Source organism: Dendropsophus ebraccatus, chromosome 9 (assembly GCF_027789765.1).
Source record: "Dendropsophus ebraccatus isolate aDenEbr1 chromosome 9, aDenEbr1.pat, whole genome shotgun sequence".
Classification (NCBI taxonomy): Eukaryota; Metazoa; Chordata; class Amphibia; order Anura; family Hylidae; genus Dendropsophus; species Dendropsophus ebraccatus.
In genome coordinates, this window is record NC_091462.1 from 93906524 (window position 1) to 93934451 (window position 27928).

The window sequence follows — 27928 nt, forward strand, 5'->3', positions numbered from 1 at the left end:
TCAATCTACTCCTGGTTTTGGTTGCAATATGAGGACCACAATACTGACTGTAATGTTTCCGCTTTAGGCTGGGTTCACACTACATATATTTCAGTGTGCTCCAGGGCTATAAAGTGCTCAACAAGTCTGTTCCAGGCATTGAAAGCAGAGGAGTGTCTAGGACATCTTTGAGTTGTCTGACTATGACAGACCAAAAGCAGTGTTAGTTCAGTAGCAAAGAGCTTTAGCTGTACAGAGCTCACTGTATTATAATGAGTTATGATGCAAGAAGTTCCGTACATGTGTAACAGTTCAGACCATGATATACAATCGCCTATGGACAGTATATCACAGACGTGTGAATGCAGTCTAACCTCGGAAGTGGTGACAGCAGTGTCAGTAAAGAAACAGGGGAGCATAAAGATATGTTTGTTATATTTTATATAAGTGCAGCAATATATAAAAAATGCCGGAGTACCCCTTTAAGTTAGTGATAAACACAAAACACTATGATCCCCTCCGTGGGTAGCCACACTAGAAGGGATTTTCCAGCTACACATACTGATGGCCCATCAATATCTAACATCACCCTTGCCAATCATCTGTTCCACAGAGCCATGGCATCCAGATCTAGAGTTAATGAAGGTAGGAGCAGATTGCTTCTTTAACTGTGTAGTAACCATGCTGGGTTAAAGCAGTTTAGCTCCCATTCACTTTAATGGGAGTTGAGCTGTAGTACCCCAGCAAAGCCACTACAGTGTGGCTGGAGCTGTCTGCTTCTATTCACAGTGTAGATCTGCTGCAATGTGGCTTCACAGAAGGTGTATACTGAAGCTAGGCAATCAATACATGTAACTGGAAAACCCCTTTAAAAAAAATGGAGTATCCAGAATTAGAAAAACTAAAAAATGGCACCACATCCATCCTCCGGTTGTGTGTGCTATTACAATTCAGCACCATTCACTTCAATGGAACAAAGCTGCAAAACCAAAACTGAAGACAATAGAGGTGCTGTTTTTGGTAGAAAGTGGCCATGTTTTTGAAGCCTGGATCCCCTTTAAGCAGGTTAATGCCTACATGTATTTCTATCTGTAGAGGTGAACTGTGTACATAGTAAGTCAATTTTAACAGGTAGTATGTTAAGAAAACCCAAAGCTCTACCATGGTACAATATTATAATGCTGCCATGATGGACGTTCTTTTTACTATAGCTGCTGGTGTTGCCCATAGCAACCAAGTAGCACTCATCATCTCTGGAAAAGGAAAACAGCTACGATTGGTTGCTATGGGCAGCAAAAGCAATTGTATTTAATTTTGGTAACCATAGCAACCAGATTTTAAAATAAATGCTGAATGATTGTTGCTATGGGCAACACTAACAATTTTACAGTTACTCCATCCAGACCTTATTGCTACCAGATTTTTAAAAAGTGAAAGTTGAAAGTCTCATCGCCATGGGCAACCAGATCTATATAATGAACACAAAGGGAGAGTGAAACTAAAAAATAAGGTGTTTCTATACACCGGCCCGACTATCCATATAAATGTCCTGCTATATACCTCACGTAGGTAATGTTGTACTAGACTAAGTGTATTTGACAGACCTAATAGTATTAAGGGGTAACTCATGTACCCCTATTAATTCCATACAGACAAGGCAGCCATTTGTTAATTGCTTTTGATAAATATACCCCAAAGTGTATACCAAAATCCCCTCAAAATAAATAAAAATTAGACACAAAAAACAAAAACAAAAATGGATAACATTGTTAAGGGTTAAGCATTAGAATCAGAAAACATAGTATCTAGGGCATGGGTCTCCAAACTGCGGCCCTCCAGCTGTTGCAATGCTACATTTCCCATCATGCCTGGACAGGCAAATGCAAAGCTTTAGCCATACGGGTATGATGGGAATTGTGGTTTTGCAACAGCTGGGAGGGCTGCAGTTTGGAGACCCATGATCTAGAGTCCTCTTGTTGCAGAGTCTCCTAACGTGTGGCTATCCGGACATGATGGGAGTTGTGGTTTTCAAGTGCAACGAGTTAGGAAACGCTGTCAATAAAAGTTAGAAAAGTTGTAGTCTAAAAGTATATTACAAGAGTCTACACTCTATCTACATACTATCTTTTTTTCAGGCCATAGTCACCGTTACGGGCCCCTGGAGTAGGTAACAAAAAGACCAGACAGGTCAAGTGATCAGCCTGGAAGAACAATATACAAGTCCCAAGATGTACAGTGGATCTAGGTGGCTGAGACTGATTCGGGGTATTATGGGCATATCTTATAATTTGTACAAAGAATATTTTTTCACGCCACCGTCCTTATGTACACCACCTTGTATAAAAGAAACACTTTCTTAAAGGTTGCCTGTAATAAGTTTTATAATCCATTTCTTTCTGAACATGCATTATGCCAAGACGCAATCTGCTAGGAAGATAATATAATACATTTAAATCACAAAGAAAAAAAAAAAAAAAAAACTTCTGCCAAGGAAGAAGTAGAGTTTCTATGGAAGAAACCTTCTGCAGCAATAGACAAGTGCATTGCCTTTTGCTGATCGATTACAGGTGGGTCGACCTTAGGAGGTGGAAGATGTGGCTGGTAGAGTGTCAGGCAGAGAAAGATGCACCATATATATTAAAAAAACTGGAATTAAAGATGACGGGCAAACTGTGGGTCACATGTAGTGTCAAAGTACAAAGTGTAAAGTATGCCATTAAGGGCATCGTGCCAGACAGACCCAGGTCAGGTCACCCCTGGCTGTAATACCACCAATGTACAAAAAGATTGTAGAATAAAGGAAAAAAACTAAATAAAAAAACCAAGGGGAGGGAAGCAATATATTATAATAGACCCACTGCAAAGTTCCTCTTCAACACCAAGTCCCCCACGAATGAAACACTGAAGCTTCCACCACGAGTACAGTACACGCCTATTCATGACAGCCCAAGAAATGCTACTCTGAAAGCAAACATCTTGTGGTGGCTCGTTACAGTGGAGATTCTTCGCCAGATCATTGCTTGTTTGGAATAAAATTGTAAAAAGAAAAAAAATATGGGGGGAAAAAAAATATATATATATCTTCTTTCAAAACACTTCACATTCGCGAGCCTCTTTCTTGCAGGATCTGAAAGACATTAGGGATAAAAAAAAAAAAAGTGAAAAGATGGAAGTAGTGCATCAACGAGAACAATCAGGAACCTATAGATACAAACACACAACAGCAAAAAACAGGTCTAAAGACATTACAAGGGCTGTCTAGGTAAACAAGAAGGGGGCCTGCCATCTGCGCCCCCCAGAACCACCACCACTCCTGTGCCTGGTATTGCAGCTAGTCCCCGTTCATATTTTTGGAGCATTTGTTTGGAGGGGTAGAAAGAGCCTATTAAATTTAGAGGCACTACGTATGCTCATACTCCCTCATACAAATATTAGGCTGTCATCCACTGTCACCAATGTAACAAAGTGTTGAATAGTTGTTTTGTGAAGATAGTCAAGAAACTGAAGCTAGGCAAGTCACATTTCTATCACTATCGTAGTCCTGTACTAGATCATCTTTACTGGCGTTCATCCGTGGCTCAGGTGTACAGTGTATAAACAGCGATTACTCCCTAGACGGTATGATAGATTACAGGATAACGTTTCTGGTGGAAGAGAACTTGGGAGTTCAGTCGGAGGCTGACGACATGCGTACAGGTTTATTATGGTGCAATGCATCACTGTTATAAGAATAAAGCAGGTCTTCGAGAGAAACAGCCACCTGCAACCACCACCATGATAGGGTGACTATCCGAGAAAATAGTGTAATGTCCACCGTTTTTCCATGTTTGCCACTGGCCTCTATGCTTGATTGTCTAACATCACGCCTAACAATGCTCCAAAAGAGCCATTAAAATAGACTATTAAAATCTCCAGAGAATTATGGACTGGAGGGATCACATGTGTATGGAAACCGCCTGACTTCTTCGGCAGAACAGGGGAGTGAAGGGTCAGAAAAGTTGTATAGGTGTCGCCTGAGGAGTCTGGCTGCAGCTTTCTACCTTCTTCTGCAGTTTGGAGGACATGTATGCAAGTGGTGGAATTGGGAGAGGTGGCCAAATAAATATTTGTCTCTTTTTAGTATTTTGTGTCAATTACTTTTAACCAAGAGGCTCCTTCTATAGATCAGAGTTTGTCAGCAGTTTTATTAATGGGCAGGAAGTTCAATATATAAATATAACAGGAAAACAGAACTTTTCAGAAATATCTGTCATTCTCCTGCAGTTCCCCACGTAAGCACATTAAAACCGATTAGCCATTCAACATTACATAGAAGCGCATTCATATTTAATAAGAGAAAAGGCTGATTTCTGGCTTGAACGTCCACCCATTTCCCCCCCTTTACTGAGGTAAAAAAAAAAAAAAAAAAAAAAAAAAAGACTATGGATGCCTCGGAGTTAATTTATTAATACTTTGTACACCATAAAAAGAAAAAAGTGTTTTCCCCACAAGGTGGTGAGAGCATGATGGGAGTTGTAGTTCAGCAAAAATGGGACAACCATAGAAAAATGCTATGACTAATGGTAAAACTCACTTTAAAGCAGATTTTGGGGCTTTTGTTGGTCTGATGCAATGCAGATTACTCAAGTTATAGGTATTAAAATGAACATGTCTCATTGCTTCCATAAGCAGCGATAAGCTTCTGCCTGCTACATTCACCAACATGTGAGCTACTGGCAACTTAAAGCAATCCTTTAATATGCTTAGTTCTCAGGATCTCTGCAGCAGATCATGGTTTATAGTTAAAGCTACTACACCGTCGATGGGAGTCACTAGGGAAGACAGGAGTCTACAGAGAACATATAAAAAGGAACACCATCACCAAATCCTTGTGAATTGGGTCCAGCCCCTATTGATTTCCATGGTGCAGAAGGTGTTGAGATACTAAGTAGAATGGGTCAATGTACTGGGAGGTATGGTGAAGGATGAGGAGCAGACCTGGGGAGCAAGGGGAGGCAGGAAAGCTAGCGCTCACCAGTAACTTAAAACTTAATCTGAGTCATTCATATCGTAATCCGTCTCTTCGTCCTCACTCTGTACCAGCATGCAGCATGCATGTGCAAAGAAAAGGAGCGGAAACAAAAACTTGTAAGTGCAAACAAAAGAACAGAAAGATGACAAGCACAAATGCACTAAGCAGGGGATGTGGTGCACAACCTGAGCTCTGTAATGTATAGCATACTATATGGGCATAGACTTCGTCTGGACCTTTGCTTTAGACAAGCACTAGATCTGCATTGCCTACAACTCCATTATATTAGAACTGCAGCACTGATCCAGTAAGCTACAGGCTATGGTACATAGAGATTACCGACTGGCTACAATAGTGTTCTCCGACTTGTGACTCGTCACCTGCTGCAAAACACTACGACTCTTATCATGGCCTGACAAGCCAAAGGCTGCCAAGACATAATGGGAGGTGCAGAGCCACATGTTGGGGTACAATGGGCTAAAAGGACAACTGCGGGGAATTCTATTTCCCTACAGCAGCTTTCCTCTGGCTAATGCTTGCTCCAGGAGGAGTATATAAGGCAATGGTAGACAATGCAGTTTCTTATATAAGCACCTTATCAAATCTGATAGATCAGTTAGATACAATGGTTAGTGGTAGGTACATAATCTATTGAACAATGTCCAAATAGTACAGATAGGGTGAATTAACACCTGGGAGATTGGATCCAAGAATTTCTGCAACTTTTTGAAACATCCACATGCTCCGGAGGCAACCCCATGCAGATGGATTCAAAATTGTCAGTTTGAGAAATTTCTGAAGCTAATCCGCTAGGTGTGAACATTACCCTAATGTGTACACATCAGAGGAAGAAAAAAAAAAAACCTGATGTGTCACAGACGCAAACTGATGAGGAGGAGCTGTCGGGAGAATCTCGGGCTGCTTCAAGTTCCTCTCCATGCTCAGTGTCTAGCCAACCTGGACGGCCCCATAGACAGACTGGGTTCATACTACGCTTTTGCAATCAGTTTTTTTTTCATCCGTTTTTTTGGGGAAAAAAAACGGATAGGAAAAAAAAAACAAAAAAAACCCAAAAAACAGATTCATGTAAGTGTACGCCAAAAAAAACAAAAACAGTTTTGATCCATTTTTACAATGAAAGTCAATGGAAAAACAGATCAAAACGGATGCACACAGTTTTTTTTTTCCCATCAGTTTTTTGCAAAAAAAGGATTGCAAAAACGTAGTGTGAACCCAGCCTAACATTATGCAGGCCGTTTAGGTCACAACACAGAGAGGGGAGAAAACACTGCACAGACCTAGATCCTCGTCCTGATTGTCCACGGCCTGAACACTCAGACCCTGACCAACCAAAATTTTTGATATGTCAAAAGGTTATTTCTCTAATGACAGATATACTTTAAAAAGAGCTTTGTCTTAAAAACTCCTGTCCATATGCCTCTGTTGCATCGTATGCGAGTCAAGTGGTATCCCCTGCTGAGGATCCCTTCTATGGGCCGGAAAGAACTGCTGAGAAGCTGAAAGACTGAACTCAAGCTATTGCTTCTCATAATGGAATTGGACACCCAGAAGCTGGGTAGGAAGTCAGTCCCTTTAATAGGAATAGAGATGCCAAAGCAAAATCCCAAGACAAGACACTTACCTTTGCTTTTTCACTAGGTTCACTAGTAGTGCCATACGGAGTATTGTGCAACTCTTTTGAGACCACACACAAGAACTCTGCTTGATCTTCATTCCCATAGTTATAGGAAGAACCGATGCTGACAAGCTTGAAGAGAAAAAACAAATGAAGTAAAAAGATGATGAGTCAGGAGCAAATCAAGCGTCTGCAATGGAGATATTACTGGAAGCGTACGAACGCAAGGGTCAGCAACACAAACGCCCGCAGGATGTCACATCACGCATTTCACTTGATTAGATTGTTTAAATAAAGAAGGGATTTATGGATCTGCTGTATAGCTGTGGCTGGCCTCATATGACCTACACACCCTTCTCTCCATCACCCTGCCCTCAGGAACAAAGGACCAGGAAAACTGAAATCCAACAGTGGCCAAAACTCTTACCCCCAACTGGATGGCCATCATAGTTGTGTTTGGCTGACCTTTTGCCAATTTGATAGTTGGCTTTACACTTAGGACCTCCAAAGAGATAGGCATTAGTATAGTCATATACTGGAATGGATGTCAATCACACCAGCAACCTGGGTATCCAACCAATAGTTTTCAGCAAGAGAGGTGGAGGATTGCTTAACAGCTTTTGGGGTTTTCAACATATTAGGCAAACTTACTTCTGCAATTTTACACACCCTCATGGGTGGTTTCATTCTTCCCCAGATGTAACTTCCATAGCGGTTAGGTAAAATAGTATTTTATTTTTATCCATGAAGTTACCATTCTGTTTGGTTAGCACTGCATTCTATAGCCATAGAACACCTTGGCTTAGAAACTAGTGGTCATGTGACGACAACACCTTTTGCTATCAGAGCTAGACCAGCGTTCACCTCTATGGGGGGGCTGATATTTCTCTGCAGCAGCCAATGCAAGGGAAATTATACAGTGAAAATTCAGATAATTGTATATCAATAGGGCCTGTCTGCCATGTCCAGCATGTCCAAAGTGGAACATCCCTGTGTATCAAAACCATTAGCTCTGTTATAAATGTGTCTTCAAGAAACCACAAATGCCCTTATTGAATACCTATAGGTAGGGCTGGGCAAATCAAATATATTCGATTTGCCCTGACAATCCCGCACTTTAACCCTTTCTTTGCTGCAGCATGTAAGTGACCCAAAAGGAAATAAGCTCTGCATCACAGAAAGGGTTAATAGCAGGAAACTACATGCTTTATCACATCAGCTTCTGATTTTTTTACTACTTGCCAGCTGCTTTGGAACGGAAGCCAAGGGTGCAGGAAGATGAAGCATATACTGTCATCTCTTGCTGACCTCCGTTGCGAGACTACCCAAAAGTAGGAAAAAAAAGTGTGTGCAGCTCTGCTGCCAAAGTGGTTAGAGCAGGAGCTCTAATGTTGAAAACAAATTTGAATAAATGTTGGTCATATCACCCAGCCCTAGCTATAGGATAAGATATTGCCTACAAATTCTTCATTTAGATAACAAAACATGAAGTTTCTGGCCATTGAACTACCCTACCGTAAACCCATTCCATGTTGTATGAATGAGGTATTGACAGACCACAGCACTGCCTGTAAGCAGGTACAGAGATACTGAAACATTTTGTTTTTTCTGTTGTAATGAATTACAACAATTAAAAAATAAGTGAGCCCTGTAAAAATTACTTTGTCATTCCTCTATTAAAACCTCATGAGATAGGCGGCCAAGGATGGCTATGGAGTGGACAGGTAAGTTAATGGAAGCAAAAGGCTTTAAACAAGATAACCAAGTAAAACGGTAGTGTACATAGATTCCCCAATAGATCAGCTGAGAAGAAGACACCATATCCAAGCTAACAGGTTGTCAGTGGGCTCAGCGACACACAGACGTTGGGTCCCCATTGGCGATAATCCCATAGTGCTGTAGACAAGGCCATGCATGTGTACACGTAGCATAGGGTGGGGGGGGGAAGCAGAAAGGAGGATTTGGGAAAGGAGCAGTGTGCAGAAAGGGACACACCTCGCCGCTGCATTTCTGGAGGCTGGTCTCCTCCACTTTCACTTCCCTTGAAACAATGAGCAGAAACTCTGACTGATGATCCCGCCCGCATCCATACATGGAACCTACGCTGACAAACTGCAACCAGAGTAAACGCACAGTAACTAGGCTGGACAATGCAAACCTGAGCACATGTATGTGTAACACCAGATCACACCTCATCTATTATGCCATCTACATTCCTTGCTGACTTGTTAGTGTAGGTACCAACATACATCGAGGTGTGATGTCACCTCTTTGATCCCAACCAGTTTGGAACCACTCTCCCCACCTCAATAATATGATGCATGAAGGCAAGGATATGTCACTTCACTGATATGGTGCGCCTATTGGCTTCATGCAAGGTCCCAGGACCTCTACCAGTTTACCTGTTCAAATTTCCAGCCATCTGACATTGTGGACACCATTTGGGTTAGCTCTTCCTCCTGACACTGAAGTACTCGGTAAACATGTTTAACTGGCACCTGCAAAACGAAAGGAAGATGTAACAAAAGTCAGTCAGTCAATCTGTTTTCCATTCTGCAGCACTGGACAAAGATTTTGGGGTGTAGCTTTGTAGTTTGGAGCTTAATTATAAAAGGGGAAAAAAAAAAAAAAAAAAAAGTGGTCCAGACTAAAATCAAAAGATAAAAAATAAAATCAAATGATATAACATGTATAGCAGTTAAAGTAAATTTTAAACCTTCAATACTACAATGCTTGATGTAAATAAATTGATGAAGGAAAAAACCCTAAGGTTACAAGACATAAGCAATCAAAGAGTCTCAGAACTGCCCTTTAAACGATTATAGTTGTCAACAGTAAAGTGAAAACCAGCGCCAAACCTGTACATGGGTTGTGTGTAGCATAGCAGCTCAGGCCTATCCACATCAATGGAGCTGCAATACCAGATTCAAACCAGAGACAGGTATGGCACCATTTCTAGATTATCCTTTTCTAATCGGATACAACCCCTATAGGCTGAAGTCACACAAGGATTTTGAGCCAAAGCTAGAAGTGAGGCCAAAGAAGGACTGGTACATCTCTCGTATACACCTATTCTCAGACCATCAAAACTGCATGTGAAATTCCAACCTTAAAAAGGGAAACTATCAGCAGGTTAGACTAAAATAGCCTGCTGATATGTCCCTAGTGCAAAGGAAGTGCCAAGGAGGAAGGTTATGTGTTTTACTTATATCTATCTTCTCCCCCTATGCTGTATTCCATTAGGGGGCAGGTGACTACAGACAGACACTGAGTAGTGACTGATCCTAGATATCGCCCACGCATCATAGAATTAAAGGGGATAAATGCACACACACTCCCTATGGCCTGTACTGGGGCTCACCAGCAGATTTGAGGCCTTGCCTAGCACTAATACGCTTAAGAGCTTTCCCAAGCAGGAATCCTGAGCTTCTCTCCAAGTATCCCGTGTCTGATGTATTCCCTCTCTGGTGATCCCACAGCATCGGGTCCTCCTCCACATGATGAGCTCTATAGAGGAGAGCTGCGGCACAGCACAGATGCTGTCAGAATTAACGGCTGGGGCTAAATCTGAGATTCATTATCTAGGTGACGTACATAATCTGAGCTCAATGAGTGTTTTGTCTGTTCTCGCTGAGATAAAGCATATACTGAGGGCACTTTGTTAATGTTGTCCGGTATCTGCTGCTGCGGAGGACTTCCTTTTATGGAACATTTTGTGCATTTTCCTCGCCTGGGTTTACTGAAACGCCAGAAGTCGTAGAACAAATTGTTGATGCTACGAGTCAAAGCGCTGGAATAGTTTGCTTCTCAGAGCCGTAAGCTGCAGAGGGAAGGGGCTGGAGACAGCACCTCTAACCACAGAAAAGAGGGAAAAAAAACTATTCAACACCGTAACCGGGAAAAAAGTGGTATATATGTGTGCAGACACCTCTACAGACACGTTGGTCTGAGGTGTTCAAGTTTGAACTAAGTTTTCACCAAAAGGTCAAAAGCTACCACCTCCCCCAAATATACATAAGCATGTGGTCTGGATGGGTGGAGTGAAGAAAGCCGCTGCCAGATACTTCTAGTGGAGACTTCTTATCAGGCAGCTGAAAATCCAATATTTTAAACCTTTTTATCCCCCAACATCTAACTTTTCTTAGAAGTTAGAAGGCCCCATGCACGTAAAAAGGTTGACCGTTCATTAGAAGTTTTTAGATACCTTGGTGTTTGACCATCTTAAAGGGGTAAATCACCCCCATTTTTTTCCCTTTCAAATCAACTGGTCCAAGCAAGGACCAGAGATTTGTAATTAAGTTCTTTTAAAAAAATCTCAGGTCTTCCAAGTACTTATTAGCTGTTGTATGTCCTGCAGAAAATGGTGTTCTTTACAGTCAGACAAATGGCAGCAGCAAGCACTGTGTCAGGAACTGTCCTAAGCAGTAGCAACTCTCGATAGAAAACCTCTCCTCTCCAGACTGGAAAGAATACACCACTTCCTGCAGGACATACAGCAGCTAAGTAGTACTGGAAGACTTGGAAGATTTTTTTAATAGAAGTAATTACAAATCTCTGGTACTTGCTTGGACCAGTTAATTTGAAAGACGCAAAGGCGGCAGAGTGCTTTACTCCTAGGCTCCACACTCTATCCAGATTGTTGCATACAAAAGGTTACAATACAAGTCCGTATGAACATGAATATGGAGTACGGAACTGTATGAATATGCGCCAAGCTGTAATAAAGCACTGCAGCGCATGTTCATACAGTTTGCCCACTCCCAGCATCTTATTACATATGCTGCCTGTTCATGGGAATGCTGCTGTATTAAGTCAGATTGAAATTAGTGGGGGCCAACATACCAAAACCTGGAAGTGTAGAACTATTTACATGTCAAATGACAGTAAGAAAATGTATATTCAATGTATACTTGTTTGGAGGACATTTTAGCACAACAAACAATGAATATTGATACCAGCCCAAAGGAGGCCCCTATGATCACCAAGCACAATCCTGTATTACGATCCTCATTCTGCCTATAGCTTTCTGTCTGATGCATTGTGTCCCATAACAAACAGTAATACATGACATGTAGGCCTTTAAATTTAACAGAATTCCCATTAGAGCCTATGTGCAGGAATCACGTGTATGCTTGTCTGTTGACACGCTGCTCTTGCAGGTGACTCTCGTAGTATCGTAGCACTTCTGCTCGAGAATGACCTATATCCCCACCTGACCTTACACTTAAATACAAAAGTCACCGCAGCAGCTAAAAATAAACCCAGATGCAATGTGCTTACTGCTGGCTGAGCCTAAGTCCTGTAGTAACACTTAGCCAAGGGTAAACTCTGTTGTTGCTTTGTGGAATACAAGAGTCACCTGAATGTACAAAAACTGCCAAGGGCTTAAAGGGGAACTATCAGCAGTTTAATCTAACCTGCTCATAGCGTGGGACTGGTGCTACAGGGGGCTGTTTTTGAGGGTAAATTCCGCTCAGAGCACAGTAAAGAGCACTGCCGCGTCATCCGGCCTGCCCCCTTCATTGATTATCATTTGAAGGGGCAGGCCGGATGACGAGACAGTGCTCTGGAGCGAAGATTACTCTAACAGCACGGGACTGGCGCATAGGAGTAAGGTTATTGTTATAACTGTTATAAAAGACTTTGAAGCGTTTGACAGCAACATGTCAGTAGCCCACTGGGCCCATTCCTTTCTGCTAGAGGAGCAAAGAAAGCACTGTACAGATTTACTCTAAACTCTGAGGCCTCAGTCACATCTGTAGTGTGGCCGGTAGATGTGTATCACACTATGGAGGAGCAGCTATAGATGTCAGCAATGCACAGACCTCAAGGATATGACTAAGACCTGTCCTTTTTTGCAGCACATAAAACTTCTCCGTAACACATACGGACGTGTGACCAGGAGTCATTGAAATGTATGGGCCTATAGTGCAGTCTGTACTTGCTGGTCACTTTACAGATGTGTGAATTAGGCTTATATGTGTACACCGATCAGGTCACTATCTGAGCAGGGATTAGCATAAGAGAAAAGGCACAGCAGCTGAAGTAGATGTCCGTCCCCCGTCCCATCAGATGTCCGTCCCCATACCACTAAAAAACAAGAAATAATTGATAACACTGGTAGGTGCCCAAGAATAGCAGTGCCTTACCTGTGAAGTTTTACTGTCCCTTTCCCTTATTCTATCCTTTACCAGTTTAATTAATGATGTGATATTGTAGAACTCTGCTTCTTCCAGAACACCTGTTAAAGAGAAGAATATAACTAACGGCAAAGTCAAAACATAAAATAGTTATTCGAACCCGGTCAACCAAACATTTGTCCATTCAGGAGACTACGCAATAGGCCATGGTTAACCTGCAGCTGACGTCATGAAGCCACCTCAGGCCAATCTGCTTAGGGAAGTGGTGGCAAACCTGCGGCCCTCCAGCAAAACTAAAACCAAAACTACAATTCCCATCATGCATGGACAACCAAAGCTTTAGCTGTCCAGGCATGATTGTAGTCTTGCAAAAGCTGGAGGGCTGAGAGTTTGATACCAGTGGCTTAGGGTCATATTAAACAGTAAGGGTGGGTTCAGATGGGGCAGAATTCTTCCTCCTCCGCCATCTCACTCCATATCCTACAAGTGTCCATATAAAAGACACCAGAACACAGCAACTCTTAGTGGGCATAAATCCTCATGTAATTGTTGGCATGGCAATGGTGTCTCAGCAGAGAATACGCAGAATCAATAAGAAAGCACATCTATCCTGGAAGGAGAATTCTATCTAAAGTGACTGCAGGTGTGAAATCCCGCCAGCTGCTCAAACATAATAATATTCTGATTCCGCCAGATTATAGCAGGAAGTGACTGATCACCAACAATACAGCTCAGCTGTCAGCACGTCACACGAGCTGCTGGCATGAAACCGGCACGCCTAGGAAAGCCTTCAAAACAAACAGGTTCTACCACTCCACTAACAACCAGGGAAAGATGTTCTACACCTTATACTAGGGAGAACAAAGACTGTCTACTGATGCTGTGTAAAAATACAGACTGATGTAGGTCTTTATCCATACAGACCACTCCATGATCACAAGGGACAGGTAACATGTTTAGAGCAGTCCTTTTAGACAGAACATACACCACATAGCTGTAAGATGATAAGTATGGACAGGTGGAGTGAAGAACATGGACTCTCTGGAGACAAGGGTGGGATAGATTAGGCAGGTTGGTAAATATGGGCAGTGTAAGGATTTTAAGGAACACTAAGGCCCCGTGCACACAGAGCAAGAGCGGCGGAATTGTCCTTAGGACCGGTTATCAAATGCCCCATGCTCTGATCTGAGGTTCGCTTGTCTCTAGTAATCACTTGTATTAATCTTGAGGTAACTGCTCTGGGGCATCTTTTCTTACAACTTTACTTTGTGCCATTACTCTAGTATTCCTCCTAGAAATCTGCACACAAACTGACAACTGGGCGTTACCATTCCCATTTGTCAAAGGGGTGTGTCTCTACACAATCAGCACTGATTGAACAAAGTGAGACACGACCCCCAGATGGTAATAGCAAGTTTCCAGTTTTTTTTTTTTTTAAACTTTCCAGAAGGAACAGAGGTAAGGCAGTACAGATTTCTAAGAAACAATGTAACAATTGAGAATACATGTAATTATTATATTAGACAGGTAAGTAGAGATAAGAGTCTCGAGCGCGCTTGGTTTCTTCAATTCCGTGTGCGCAGCATTTTATTACTGGTGGCTGCAGAAGTTGAATGTAGCCTTAGGGCATGGGTCTCCAAACTGCGGCCCTCCAGCTCCGAAACTACAACTCCCATCATGCCTGGACAGCTAAAGCTTTGGATTGCTACAGCTGGAGGTCCACAGTTTGGAGACCCATGCCTTCGGGAGTCCAGGAAAACTTAGATACAGCCTATGGCCAAAGGGCTGCATCCAAGTTCAGCCATTGGTAATCAAATACCGTATGCTGGGTTCAGACAATCCCAAGCGTGCTCAAGATTCGCTTATCTCTAGTCAGGAGATAAAACAAACATGTCTCCCTTCATATAATACCAGTGTGGGGGTGCTGATGAGTGCAATGTACTCACAGTATATCTCATGTACATACCTTCTTCTGCTAGGTCTTTATTTATGACCAGTTTTCCATGCCTCAAATAGTTCAATACTGGACCAAAGTATGTGGGGTCTCTGTCTATTAAATAGGCACCTGTTTCATCCTGAAATAGAACAAAGACAAGACATTAGGCCCGGCTAGTCACGCTCCCTTCCATCGCTGTGGGTATCTATTTAAAATTTACATAACTGGCGAGTATATTCAGACATGCAAATCAATAGGTTTCCAGGCTCTTTGAATACCGAATATGAGGAAGTTCTATATAACTGAATGGAAAAAGAATTTGCAAGATGGTAAAGCAGCCTACAGAGGTTCACTGTGCGGGTAATTCTATCTGCTACACGGGTAATGCCTGCAGATCATCAATGCAAATGCTGATTCAATAGAGCTTTATGGTCCAGACCAGAGTTCTATCGCTTTCCACATTATCAATGAGCCAACAATGGCTCTTTAGTAACCAGCCTGATATAGCTAGGTTAATATGGTTACAGGGGGCCTCGCTCAGATGGCTGAGGAGAATTCTGGGCCTTTTTTAACCTAAGTGCCAGGGTGGGGAGTATAAGAAATAACATGCACTTACCTCCCAGTCTCCAGCGATTATGCCCTTATACCACATTCCTCTCAAACATAACCTTTGATATGTCGCTGCCCATGTTGAGACTAACAATTCATTCCATACTTCTCTATTCAGTTCCCTTCCCCCAGTTCTGAGCTGCTACTTTTTACTGAAGACAAAAATCTGTGCCTGAGCCCCGCTCTCTCTGTCTCCCCCTCCCTTCTGAGACAGCTGATGTAAACAAGTTCCTGACTGGCTTTATCTGCAACATTGTAGCTTCTTTGTAATGCTGGGAGGGTTTCTCTGAGGTTAAATTGCTAATGAACTCACTGGTTAACCATCCCAGCATTAAAAAGAATGCTACAATGTTGCAGATAAAGCCAGTCAGGGACTTGTTTACATCAGCTGTCTCAGAAGGGAGAAGGGAGAAAGAGGCTCACACACAGATTTGTGTTTTCAGCAGAAAGCAGCAGCAGAAAACTGGGGGAAGGAGACTAAATAGATAAGTATGGAATGAATTGTTAGTCTCACTATGGGAAGCAACACAAACCGCTTTAAAATTTATTGTTTTCAGCCGCACATCTTCCTATGTAAGCAGAATATGTATGGCAGATAGTAAGGGAAGCCGCACAAATATGTATATACTCATGCTGTCAGTTTTCAGATCACACAAGGAGTGCATACTTACCATCAGCGCTGCTGTGTGATCCGGCACTGTAAGGGTCCATTTACACAGAAAGATTATCTGACAGATTATCTGCCAAAGACTTGAAGCCAAAGCCAGGAATGGATTTAAAAAGTGGAAAAATATCAGGCTTTCCTTTATAACCCGATTTCTGTTTATAGTCTGTTCCTGGCTTTGGCTTCAAATCTTTGGCAGATAATCTGTCAGATAATCTTTCTGTGTAAATGGACCCTAAGCTCCCGGTCGCCGATGTGTATTTAGGCAGTCACCACGCCTCCTCCAGCTGTCAATTCTTGAGGAGGCAGGGTGGCCTGTAGTTACAGCAGTGGCAGGATGGGAGCAGTCAGTGGCGGATCATAGAGAAGCACTGATGGTAAGTATGCATGGCGTGTGTGATGTGGAAACTGACAGCACGTGTATATGTATAACTGCGCTGTCAGCTTCCATGGCAACACAAATACAAGGATCGTTAGTGTGGACTGGCCTTTCAATTGTTCTGTGTAAGCAACTGCAGATCTCACTTACTGGCACTCATTTGCGACTGCGGATGTCCAAAGATCTTCTAGTGTAAAAGGTCCCTTAGAAAAACAAGGCCACTTTCTTCCAGAAGCAGCACGACTGGGTGTGGCCTAGAAACTCTTTTCCATTGACGTGAATAAATTTTAAATGCAAAACCTATTCCAAACTGGAGACAAGAGTGGTGCTGTTTCTGGAAGAAAACAGACATGTTTTTCTAAAGCCACCCCTCTAAATAAAACCAATGGACTGACACTTTGTAAATGAGCTCAGCAAATGGACTCTTCATACAGCTGCATTATCTGAATGCAAGATTAACACATGACCCCAAGGAACCAATGGGGGGGGGGGTACACATCTGACTAATCTCATCACCATCAAGTACATAGCACTAATACAGGAAATGAGGAGAGGATGTGGACAGGATGGTCACTGTTACAGAGTACCAGGATACATTTCAGTAAGGTGTTATACAGCATGAAGATGAGGTTACTCCATTAGTCATTATAAGACCTCTCCGATAAAGATGGCACATCAAAGACTTCCCATAAATGCACAAGGCAGCACTACAGGATATCATTTGCAAAAAAAAAAAAAAAAAAACAACAAGCACACAAATAGCATGAATAATGTAAAGCATCCGTAATGAAGACTGGGATGGTAGAGATTCAGGAGTCCAGTCCAGGAGACCAGATGCAATTCTAGACGCATGATGATAGGAATCCTCATAGACATTGAAAACCAGTAAAGTTAGGAGCCAAAGTCAGCAAATTTTAGGCACACCAACACACAGATGTCATAGTAATCACATTTATTCATTTCCCATAAGATTTTCAGAAAATAAAAGCTTAAATCCTTTGAACTTATTACGATAAGTCTCCAACTTTGCCTACCAGGGTTTTCTGTCCACTTCTGTCACCGATATTGTTGGATAACCTGACTATTCCCTAACTAATAACGGCATGTTGCACCTTTCTCCTCATGTTACTGGCACACAGGAACTGTAGTATGGCTTTCATTCTCCTGGACTGTAGAAACTTATGCTGATTTTTAGATCTCTCTCTATAACCAAACAGGGACAGAACTGTCAATCAAGGTGGGGAGAGGTTGCCAGAGACCACTGATGACTCTTGATTCAGGCAGCATGAAAGTGATAACAAGTGAGTAGAGGGTTAGGATGACAGGAGTGCTGCACTGTGGTGCTGGTTTACAAGTGGAGCAGTATGTATTAGTGCAGTGTGATTTGGGATTTTACAGGTGGAGCAGTATTTATTGGTGAAGCATTGTGTTGGGTTATACAGGTGGAGCAGTACGTATGAGTGCAGTGTTGGGTTTTACAGGTGAAACAGTATTTCTGCACAATGGTGCTGATTTGGCACTGCTGGGATAATGTCTGAACTGCATGGTGGTATCTGGCACTACACAGTAGTATGCTTGCTGATGAGGCCGAACAAACATGGATCGCCTGGAGAGGCCCAAGAACAAAAATTTTGAAAAGCCCTGCCCTAAAAGAATAAAAACGTAACCAAGACCTGCAATAGGCAACAGTTGAGAATACATAGTCAGAGGGCCGTTGTAGCGTGACCCACTATCAATGTTCTCGTGGTTATCAATAAAGAATCAGACTGATAGCAGATCACAAGTACTGGATAAGCAGATATCTCGTCCCATCTCAACGCTTCTTCATATGCACACATTGCAAACTGTTACCCCTTTAATTTGTAAGGAGCAATGTACATGGCTCCCTTATACATAGGTGTATGTGTGCCAGGAAATGAGTCCAGGGGAACAGATGCTTTCACGTCATTATATTAATTTAGCGGCTGCTAACCTCTTGCTAAAGGCAACTAAATAAATCAAGTATTCCCAGGACGTCTCATCTCCCCCGAGCGCCTTATAGACACTTGCTACAGAGAATAATGACTGTTATGTAGGTAGAAGCCTGACAAACAGGGAGAGCGAACGGCATCCACCAGCTGAGCCGCGTGCATACACCTCACGTAGCAAATCTAGTAATGTTATTACTAGAAAAACACTTAGAAAGTCCTATACCTAGAAAGCCTACTGAAGTCGTCACACATTGTATTCAGTGACAAACCACTCTGCTGGTTGGCTGAGAAAGGTCACCCGACTGCCTCCACAATCCTTAAAGGACAAATGCCATGAAAAACTTTTTCCCAGTAATTGAAGCACACTACAAAGTTATATAACTCTCTAATATGCTTCAATCACCTATCTGCCTCCCTTCCCTGTCTCCCCCCCCCCCCCACCAGGAAGTGTCCTAACTCACACAGACCTAATGACTGTCGTCACAGTCAGCTCCTTGTGAGGATGAGTCATCAGCATGAGGGCTGGTCTACAAGTGAAGGCTTGCAGTTCAGCCAATGGGAGCTGAGCAAGCCGAGTCACCTGACAAGGCAGGGGAGGGGGAGGCTAGTATAACAGGAGAAGGAGCTGAGAGAAGAGCTTGGTGACGGTGACGACAGTAATCAGGTCTGTGTGAGCTTCTTACACTTCCTGGTGGGGAGTGGAGGGGGGGAAAGACAGGGAAGGGAGGCAGATAGGTGATTGAAGCACATTACAGAGTTATATAACTTTGTAATGTGCTTCAATTACTGGGAAAAAGTTTTTCATGGCACTTGTCCTTTAAAGGAGTTCCGTTTAGGAAACACATTTTCATATAGTTTATTAGGAAACTGAGATGAGGATCTTAGAGAGTTAGGCCGATTATCGCTCCATGGAAGAGAGACAATAGAGTTTACTTAGGTTCAAACCTTAAATCATCGGGTACTGACCACGTGGAATAGCAATGCGCAGCGGGTGACAGTCGATTTAACAAGCACCATGCTTTACCTAACCATGTTGCAGCGCTCCTTCCTCCCGATCCCACGTGCAGCAGCAGCTTCGGTGCTGCCTGTCTTAACTGACAGTCACTGCCAGTGACTGGCTGAGCAGTCTGTCAATATGGTGTTTGAACAAGGACTGCAAGGACATCGTTAACGATGTCCCTGCAGCCCTCGCTGAATGGTTATCAGGCTGTGTAATAGGCCCAGTAAACGAGCGACAATCTAGTAGATTGGCGCTCGTTTACATTGTTGACCAGGCCCCCGATCGGCCCGTGGAATAGGACCCTTACTCTATGGGCAGAGCTGAATTCTGCCACCTTTAGCAGGCCTACAGTCTAAATAAGGCGGCACTGCATGCACAACTTCTGACCCGCTATTTGGGACTATGGGCAGCCTATTGGTTGTAACACCCACTATTTTAGTGTTATGAATGTATTGCCCCATACAGGCATTGGCTTCTAGGAGAGAAAACCCAACGCCTCAAGGACTTACTATAGGTCGGTTACATAGAAATTTAACAACCCTGTGTAGTAATACAAGACACATACAGCCCTTTGCAGAACTATGGATTCCTGATACAAAGAACACATTCTTACACAACTGGCTATAGATACAGGGCCTGATATACATCCCAAGCCACGTACTTTATAGTCTTTACGCCAGAATCCTTCCAAAGGCAAATTACTCAAACTAAATTTGCCTTCAAAGGACGACGACCCATATACACTAGATAGTCAATCAAATCAGCACAACCCAAATATAGCTCCATGGTGGAAACATGCAAAAGAGATGCCGGTCTTTGCATATCTAAACTAATCCTCCCAATACAGGCAGACATTTCCATCCTCCATGTAAAACCCAACAGCTTCATGATGAAGATGCACGGCAGCCAATATTCAGCGCAGACCCATGTTCTCCATGGGACGTCAGCCTCAATAAATGGAAACTTTAAAAACAATGTAAATAGTAAATGTGTGCAAAACTTTCTCATTCTAGTCCAATTTGCATACAAGACAGTGGGTTTAGTGACACCAGTTGTCCTTTGCAGTGCCGCCATTGTATTTTCTATGGCCGTGCCGTCAGCCTGGAGCAGAGCTAAAACTTCTAGGTAACTAGCCACTTCTACAGACAGTACATTGTGCTGAACCAAACAATTCTGACAGCAGCTGGACAAAGGTTTGTTCACTCAACAATTCTCTTATCCTGATCCCTCAATACACATGTAATGTAATCAGAATGGGGAGAAAGATGCTGCCAGACAGCCGTAGCCGGGGGTAGCAACTCTGAGTGACAGTGCCCATTAAAGACTGCTAATACACTAGACAGCAGCAGTTCTTCCTGTAAATCCCCCTCCCATACCCATGCTGCACACTTGGCCAGGAGAGCATGTGTTCTAAATAGAGAGACTGGAGAAAGTCGCTGTCAGACTCCTCCAGTGGCAGCTAATCTCCCTAGGGGTTGTTCACTGAAAAAAAAAAACTTCCAAATCAACTGGTGCCACAAAGTGCTGGGGATTTGTAATTTGCTTCTATTAAGAAAAAAAAAGTCCAGTCTCAATACTTATCAGCTGCCATACATCCTGCAGGAAGTGGTGTATTCTTTCCAGTCTGACAGTGCTCTCTGCTGCCACCACTGTCCATGTCATGAACTGTCCAGAGCAGCAGCAAATCCTCTGTTCTCCAGAGTAGAAAAAAAAATATATAACTTCCTGCAGGACATACAGCAGCTGATAAGGACTAGAAGACTTGAGATTTTTTTTAAATAGAAGTTACAAATCTCTTGAACCAGTTGATTTGAAAGATTTTTTTTGTGAACTTGCCCTTTAAACGTCATTAAAAATAATGTTTGCCACGTCATCAAGCATGTCACAAGTTATTGATGCCAGCAGTCACACTGATCAGGAGATATAGCTAGTTCAGATCATGTAGCCTTAGAGAGACCTATGGGGTGTTTACACAGATTTATCTGACAAATTTTTGAAGCCAAAGCCAGGAACAGACTATAACAAGAGAACAGGTCATAAAAGGAAAGACTGACATCTCTCCTCTTTACAAATCCAGTCCTGGCTTTGGCTTCAATAATCTGTCAGATAAATCTGTCTGAGGAAACACACCCTTACATTGTCAGAATTTGCTGATCGGGGGGGGGGGATTGCCGGGGAGTGGATCACGCTGCTGCAGAGCTTTTTCCTACCGCTATACCCTGTGATCTCAGCAGTGACAACCGCTGTGATCAATAATAATTATTGACATACCTGATGACATGTCAAATGTTATTTTTAATGACATTGACTCTAAGAACAAATGCATTGCTCATGTTAAAATCCAATACGTCCAAGACTTCACTCCTCCAACACGTGTTGATAGCAGCGATCCACATGAGGTTAGCCAGTGCTACCAATATTGGCAAGTTTGGCCAACATTTATCTCACGTTTGGCCATGCAGCTGAAATCACACCCCTATGGATTCACCAATAGCTGTGCAACGCTGCAGAGATTGATCAGAGACATTGAGCGGCTGTTGGAGGAGAAGGATTGGGGAGGATTGGGAGAGTTCTAGGAATACCACTGCCTCCCTGGTGTCATACGTGTACAATACTAGCAGCTGTCCCAGCTGGGCACCCAGTTATAGAAGGTCCGAGAGTGACGTGGCTGCTGAGATCCTGCAAGGACCACTCGCCTTAAGCCACAACTTATATTCCAGACGATTATAAGCTTTAGCTAAATGTCCAAAGAGGCTGACTCATAAGGATATCCTTATTGTTCTGAAGTCCCTCCTGGGCTGTTACATGTCAGTGTCTATAGGACATGTAACTATGCAAGCTCCATTATGAAGGCAGAAGAGCCGTACACCACCCATAGGAGCAGCCATTGCACACAATAACGCCCGGCAGCAGCACTATGCACAGAGGGAATATTGATCAGGATAAATTATGCATGTGCACTTTGTCTTACAAGCCATTAGCCTCTTAACACAGCTATATGCTTCTTAATGTGTATCTTATTCCCAGCCTGGCCATCATGGGCCCATGTACTTGGTGGATCCCCCATTCTTAACCCCCTGCTTAGGTTTCAGTCTTAATCATAACTTTAGTATTAGTATGCTGCAACCAGGATGTAATGAAATAAAGAGACCGATCCACTATGTTATTATGTATAGAAGGGAAACAAAATCCTGTCAAGTTGGTGGAACCAGCCGAGGCTTATGGGTCAGGACCCCAGTGTGACTCAGGTGTTCTGCTGCCTAGAATGACGCAGAATAGAGCAGACTATGGGCAGCACTCTGATCTGTAGTGGCCTGGTCAGTGTGACAGACTGTCCAGGCACTATATTAGATCATAGAGTTTCCACAGTGGTTTCACATTTCTTGGTATGCCATGAGGCACTTCTTCAGGCAGGGTGACACACTGGGGTCAGGAGGAGGTTAGGAATGTAGGCTGCTATGGTATGTGTGTGTGCTACAGTAGTCATATCTATACAAAGCACTAGCTTGTTACTCACTGGATAGGCCCGGTCTAACAAGTTTGTCCAGGTGCATTACTGTCTAGAAGCTGCAGCAGTTCTGTGGGCATCTAGGATGGGGACATTCACAATAAGGGCCGTTCACACAGAGCAAAAGAGGCGGTGTGGGCTCTGCTTGAAATTTCCGCCTCTTTTGCTGTGTGCACAGGCCCTAAAAGAGTAAGTGCCCTATTACACAAGGCGATCGGAAAGAAAATAGTTATTGTTCAAATTTAAACAATAAATCGGCCTGTGTAATTGCAGGCAATGATAAAAAAAAAAAAATCGTTCACATGTCGTTGATCATTAATTTAGATCTGACCATAAAATCATTGTTAATTGTTCGGTAAAAGTTCGTTGTAATTCCACATTTGTTCGCTAATCGTTCATTCATTTGCTGGGCTCACAAAGTAAATGATCATAGTAACAATCGTAACTAACGACTACTGTTCTGTGTAATATGGTGATCATTAATCGTTAATTGGTATCGCTAATACCATTATTGCTAATAGGATCCCAAGACCAAGCTCTGGGACTGATCACTGGATATGAAGTCTTGGGGCATGGATACACAGCTGTTCTACCACATGCCAGCAAGGTGACGATAATGGGGGGGGGGGGGGATGTATCTATGTTCACACAACTAAACTGGCGTGAAAAAGCTGCGAGATTCTGCAGAAAACACAGGTAGTCACAAATTTGAGCAAAATGAGGCTTGTGCAAAACACAAGCATGTAATTCTCTATAAATCCCCCCCCCCCCCACGTCTGCAGATAAATCCAGCGATCACTTGCTAAAAATAGACCCTTCAGTTTACAGGAAAACCATACGTGGCCTTGGCCATTATCCACATGGCAGCCACATGTCAATGTGCAGGAAAGTGTTGCGCCATTTACCACTAGTCTTAACTTGGGGGGGGGGGGGGGGACAGCTAAGTTGTCCAGATGTTGCACAACTACAACCTCCATCATGTACGGCACCTGCGGGAAATATAAGGAGAGACTATGGTTGTGGACCATTTTATACAACTAAAATAAGTGCCCACTGGTTCTAGGAGTTGTATCACACCAGCCTCCATGTCATACTGGCAGTCTATGGGAGGATCACACGCCTCTTCTCTCTGTTCAGAATTGACACGTCAATTCTTCCGCGTGGAGAGACTAGGCGCGCGAGCCTCCCACAGACTGCCAGTATGACACGGTGGCTGGCGGGATTCCCAGACGCGGAATTCCACCAGTTTTACTCTGTGTGAACTAGTCTGTACAGAGTCCAGAGTCCATGTGTAAAGGGCTTTCTGTTATGTGTGAGGGATGAGGCCTGTTCTGCCACTGGAGTTTGTATTCACCACCTGACTGCCATAGTTTGTTATTCCGCACTGAAGTCACAGAAAAACAATACAGCGACCAGTGGGCAAATAGTCAAGCTGACAATGGGATAAAAATTAATATATACACATAGTAGCTACTTAGTATAAACACAAAGATACTTTTACTACAAAGAAATGTTCTAAAAACGTGATCAGTAAACGTATCCCCTTACACAAAGTTATAGGCCAGCACTAAGAAGACTCCAGAGCCTGAAGGAGCCACAAGGAGGCCTGCAGGATATACAGCAGCTAATAAGTACTGGAAGACTAGAGATTTTTTTAAAATATAAATAACTTTCAAATTTGTACAAGTTTCTGACACCAGTTGGTTTGAAAGAAAACATTTTTACTGGAGTACCCCTTTAAGATCACTGAAATACCACTGTAACATGCCCAACTTTGACATTTCCATCTATAATCATGCTCAGAGATAAAGACACATCTGCTGCCATTCCCCACCGTTAGGCATGCTCTGCTTTTATCTCTACAAACAGGAGATGCCTGCTCAGTCCCTAGACACAGTAGTGACCCCTAAGCAGAACATGCGGGAACGGCAGCATGTGAGTACTTTCACGTTAGACGTTCTCTGGACAACCACCCTATACCCAAGCAGTCAAATAATTACTTCCTGGGCAAAAATGCAGCATCTAATGGTGCGTTTACACAGAGAGATTTATCTGACAGATTTCTGAAGCCAAAGCCAGGTACAGACTATAAACAGGGTGCAGGTCATAAAGGAAAGACTGAGATTCCCTGTCTTTTCAAGTCCATTCCTGACTTTGGCTTCCAAAATTGGTCAGATAAATCTGCCTGTGTAAACGCACCATGAAATTATGTCATAAAAAGGCAAACAATGTGTAAACCTCAGAACTAGTGTTAACAAACTTGTCACAATGTTGGGGTTGGGTAGTGTTATCTGAACCTGGACACTCAGGGGGAGATTTACCAAAGGGTGTAAAATTTAGACTGGTGCAAACTGGCCACAGCAACCAATCACAGCTCCTCTTTCCTTTCACCACAGCTAGAAGCTGAGCTGTGATTGGTTGCTGTGGGCAGTTTGCACCAGTCTAAATTTTATACCCTTTGATAAATCTCCCCCTCAGTGTTTCATTCCCCACGGCTGCAGAAGTTGGATGCAGCCCTAAGGAGTCTGGGTAAACATGGAAAAACATGCTGTATCCATGTTTACCTTGACTCCTTAGGGCTGCATCCAACTTCTGCAGCCGTGAGGAATCAAACACTGAGCGTCCAGGTTCGGATAACATTGCCAAACCCCAACATTTTGACAAATCCACTCAAGAGTATCCGTATTTTTCAGTGTATAGGCGACCCTTGACTTTTCAAGAAGATTGTCAGGGGTTCACCTTATACGCCAGTTAATGTTAACCCCTGCCTGACCACAGCAGGGTTTTATTAGCTGAAGCACTGCTGTGGTCAGGAAGGGGATAACTGCAGTTAGAGAGGGAGGGGGGGTGGGGGGAGAACAATTAACTCATCTGTGACCCATTCCCAGCAGCCGCGCATCTCCCATCCCGTTCCCAACACAGGTAGTGTGACGTACATTGTCTGCGCCGGAGGTCCCTAAAGCTTTCCCCTGGGCAGCTGAGCGTCTCATCGGAGAAGCTCTGAGACGCACGGCTGCCGGGAGAGCTTTGGGAGAATGACAGAGGCTTTGGGGAGCTCCGGCACAGGCAGTGTCACACTGCCTGTGCCAGAAACTGGACGGGAGACACGCGGCTGCCGGGAACAGGTCACAGGTGAGTTAACTTTTTTACAGTGGTTGCCGCATACAGTGGGGATGTGGCCATTTTTTAGCGCCCCCCCCCCCCCCCCCCCCAAACGTATGCAGCAACCATACCCGGCGTACAAGCGACCCCTCTATGTGCGTAACGCAGTACGTACAATATATATGTAAACTGAAACGGCAGCTCTGCCTGTCACCACAATACACATCCTATAGCTTTGGGATATTTAGCCTAACAAGTAGGAATCAAAACAGCAAAGCAGAATCACTATAATCATGGCAGGTATAAGCACAGAAACATTAATTATATTATTTGCACATTTCCATAACAAATGAACACAGTTACCAGTCTCAGTCCCTCTGCTGATTATAATCATCCTATAAATGCCTGACACCACCACCTGGCATCCCTGACCACAGTGCCTGGCTCTCTCCTGCACCTGTCATCCTTCTGTGTCATATGTAGATGTATATATGTGAGGACACCATCAGCTTCCGGTGTGTAAACCAGGAGTAACCCACAATACTGCCATATTCCCCAATACAGGTAACATTTCTCAATCCCTATTGCCCCCCCCCCCAGACTAAAATCTATTACCCAGCCTCAGGACTAGATGTTTGGTCAAAGCCCAAGTGGTCAGACTCCACCAATCCTGAGAATGCAGGTCAAACTTCCTCTAAAAGAATGGGGTGAAAAAATTCACACTCAAGCACCACTCCATTCATTCTCTATTGGATATTTAAAGGTTTAGAAATCTCAAACAATAAATGACCTAAGGATACAACCACACTGGGTCAGTTCTGTGCATTAGCCCTATCCTGATCCCATAGGGCTTGAGCACAGATCCAACTGTGATTAATCACATCCATTGTTAGCAGAACTTACCATGGCAGGAGCAACTACACGCTGAGTGGGTGAGGAAACATGACAGGTACCCTTCTAGCACCTGTGATGCCACTCCATTCACCCACACAAGAGCCCTCCACTCATGACTAGTGGGGACCCAAGGTGTCAGCCCCCACCCATCATCTAGTCCCGTAGTTAGGATTATGTAATCCTGGCATAACAGCTGTAGAACATAGTAACAATCTCCATATTATTGGTTACACAGGACTGAATCCTGTGTGAACCCACTCTAAGCCCTTCTTCTCCAGGACTGATAGTCGGCAGCCCACATTGCGGTGTATCCGCAGCCTCTCTGGAATATATATTTGTATTTCAGCAGCAGATATATAGATTGATTATTTTTGCAGAACGGTTTCAGATTTCCACCTGCATTGTGTGACCATTTCCCCGAGCACAATCACCACCACTACCATGTGCGTCCCCATAGAACCCAATGGCACCCCTCATCAGATGACATCAGAGACCCCGACCCAGGTGAGTCCACAGGTGTCACCAGAAGACCACCCCACCAGTAGCGTCCACTACACAGAAGGACATCACTACACACAGGGTATAGGAGGCAATAGTGGTGGGTATTAGAATGGGCATAGTAATAGCCCCCATTACCTACTCTACAGATTACCAACCTGCAGCCCATCAGCTGGTGCATAACTACAACTCCCATCATGCCCAGCAGCTGTAGAGCCACTGGCTGGCGATCAGAGGATCTGTTTACTACTGTCAGCACTGAGCAATGACGGGTGTAACCCTCCCAGACTCTCCGCCTTGTAGTTCCCCCATTACTCACCTTATCGGAGTCCAGGTCGGGGTCCGCCTGACATAACCGATACAGGAAGGATTTGGGGTCCCTGCACAGAGTTTGCCGTGTGGTCAGGAAACACGTCCCCCCAACATTTAACCGGACCCACTTGGACACCCCACCCGGGGTGCTGCCCCTCTCCCCGGTCGCACACCGCCGACACACCGATGCTCCGGAGCCGTTCAACTCGCAACTATTCTCCGCCATATCCGTCTCCAGCCTTCCACTGACAGCCCCGGAAGTGTCCGAGCTTTAATAGCTTCCCCCCTCC

The 27928-nt window shown here is 43.6% G+C and overlaps 1 protein-coding gene across 2 annotated transcripts; it reads right to left on the bottom strand.

The window, feature by feature from the left end:
- Positions 1–24: 24 nt before the first annotated feature.
- On the bottom strand, positions 25–27925 carry LOC138801273 (BTB/POZ domain-containing protein KCTD5). 2 transcript variants are annotated; one of them, XM_069983901.1, is made up of 7 exons: positions 27646–27925; positions 14733–14841; positions 12776–12867; positions 9029–9124; positions 8622–8738; positions 6633–6758; positions 25–3106 (listed from the first exon to the last, which is right to left on the bottom strand). In XM_069983901.1, exons 1-7 carry the CDS (start codon positions 27862–27864, stop codon positions 3077–3079), a joined length of 789 nt encoding a protein of 262 aa, XP_069840002.1. In that variant the 5' UTR covers positions 27865–27925; the 3' UTR covers positions 25–3076. The 2 variants fall into 2 exon arrangements, with proteins under 2 accessions (XP_069840002.1, XP_069840003.1); XM_069983902.1 differs by lacking the exon at positions 8622–8738 and having other exon boundaries at positions 27646–27921.
- Positions 27926–27928: the final 3 nt, after the last annotated feature.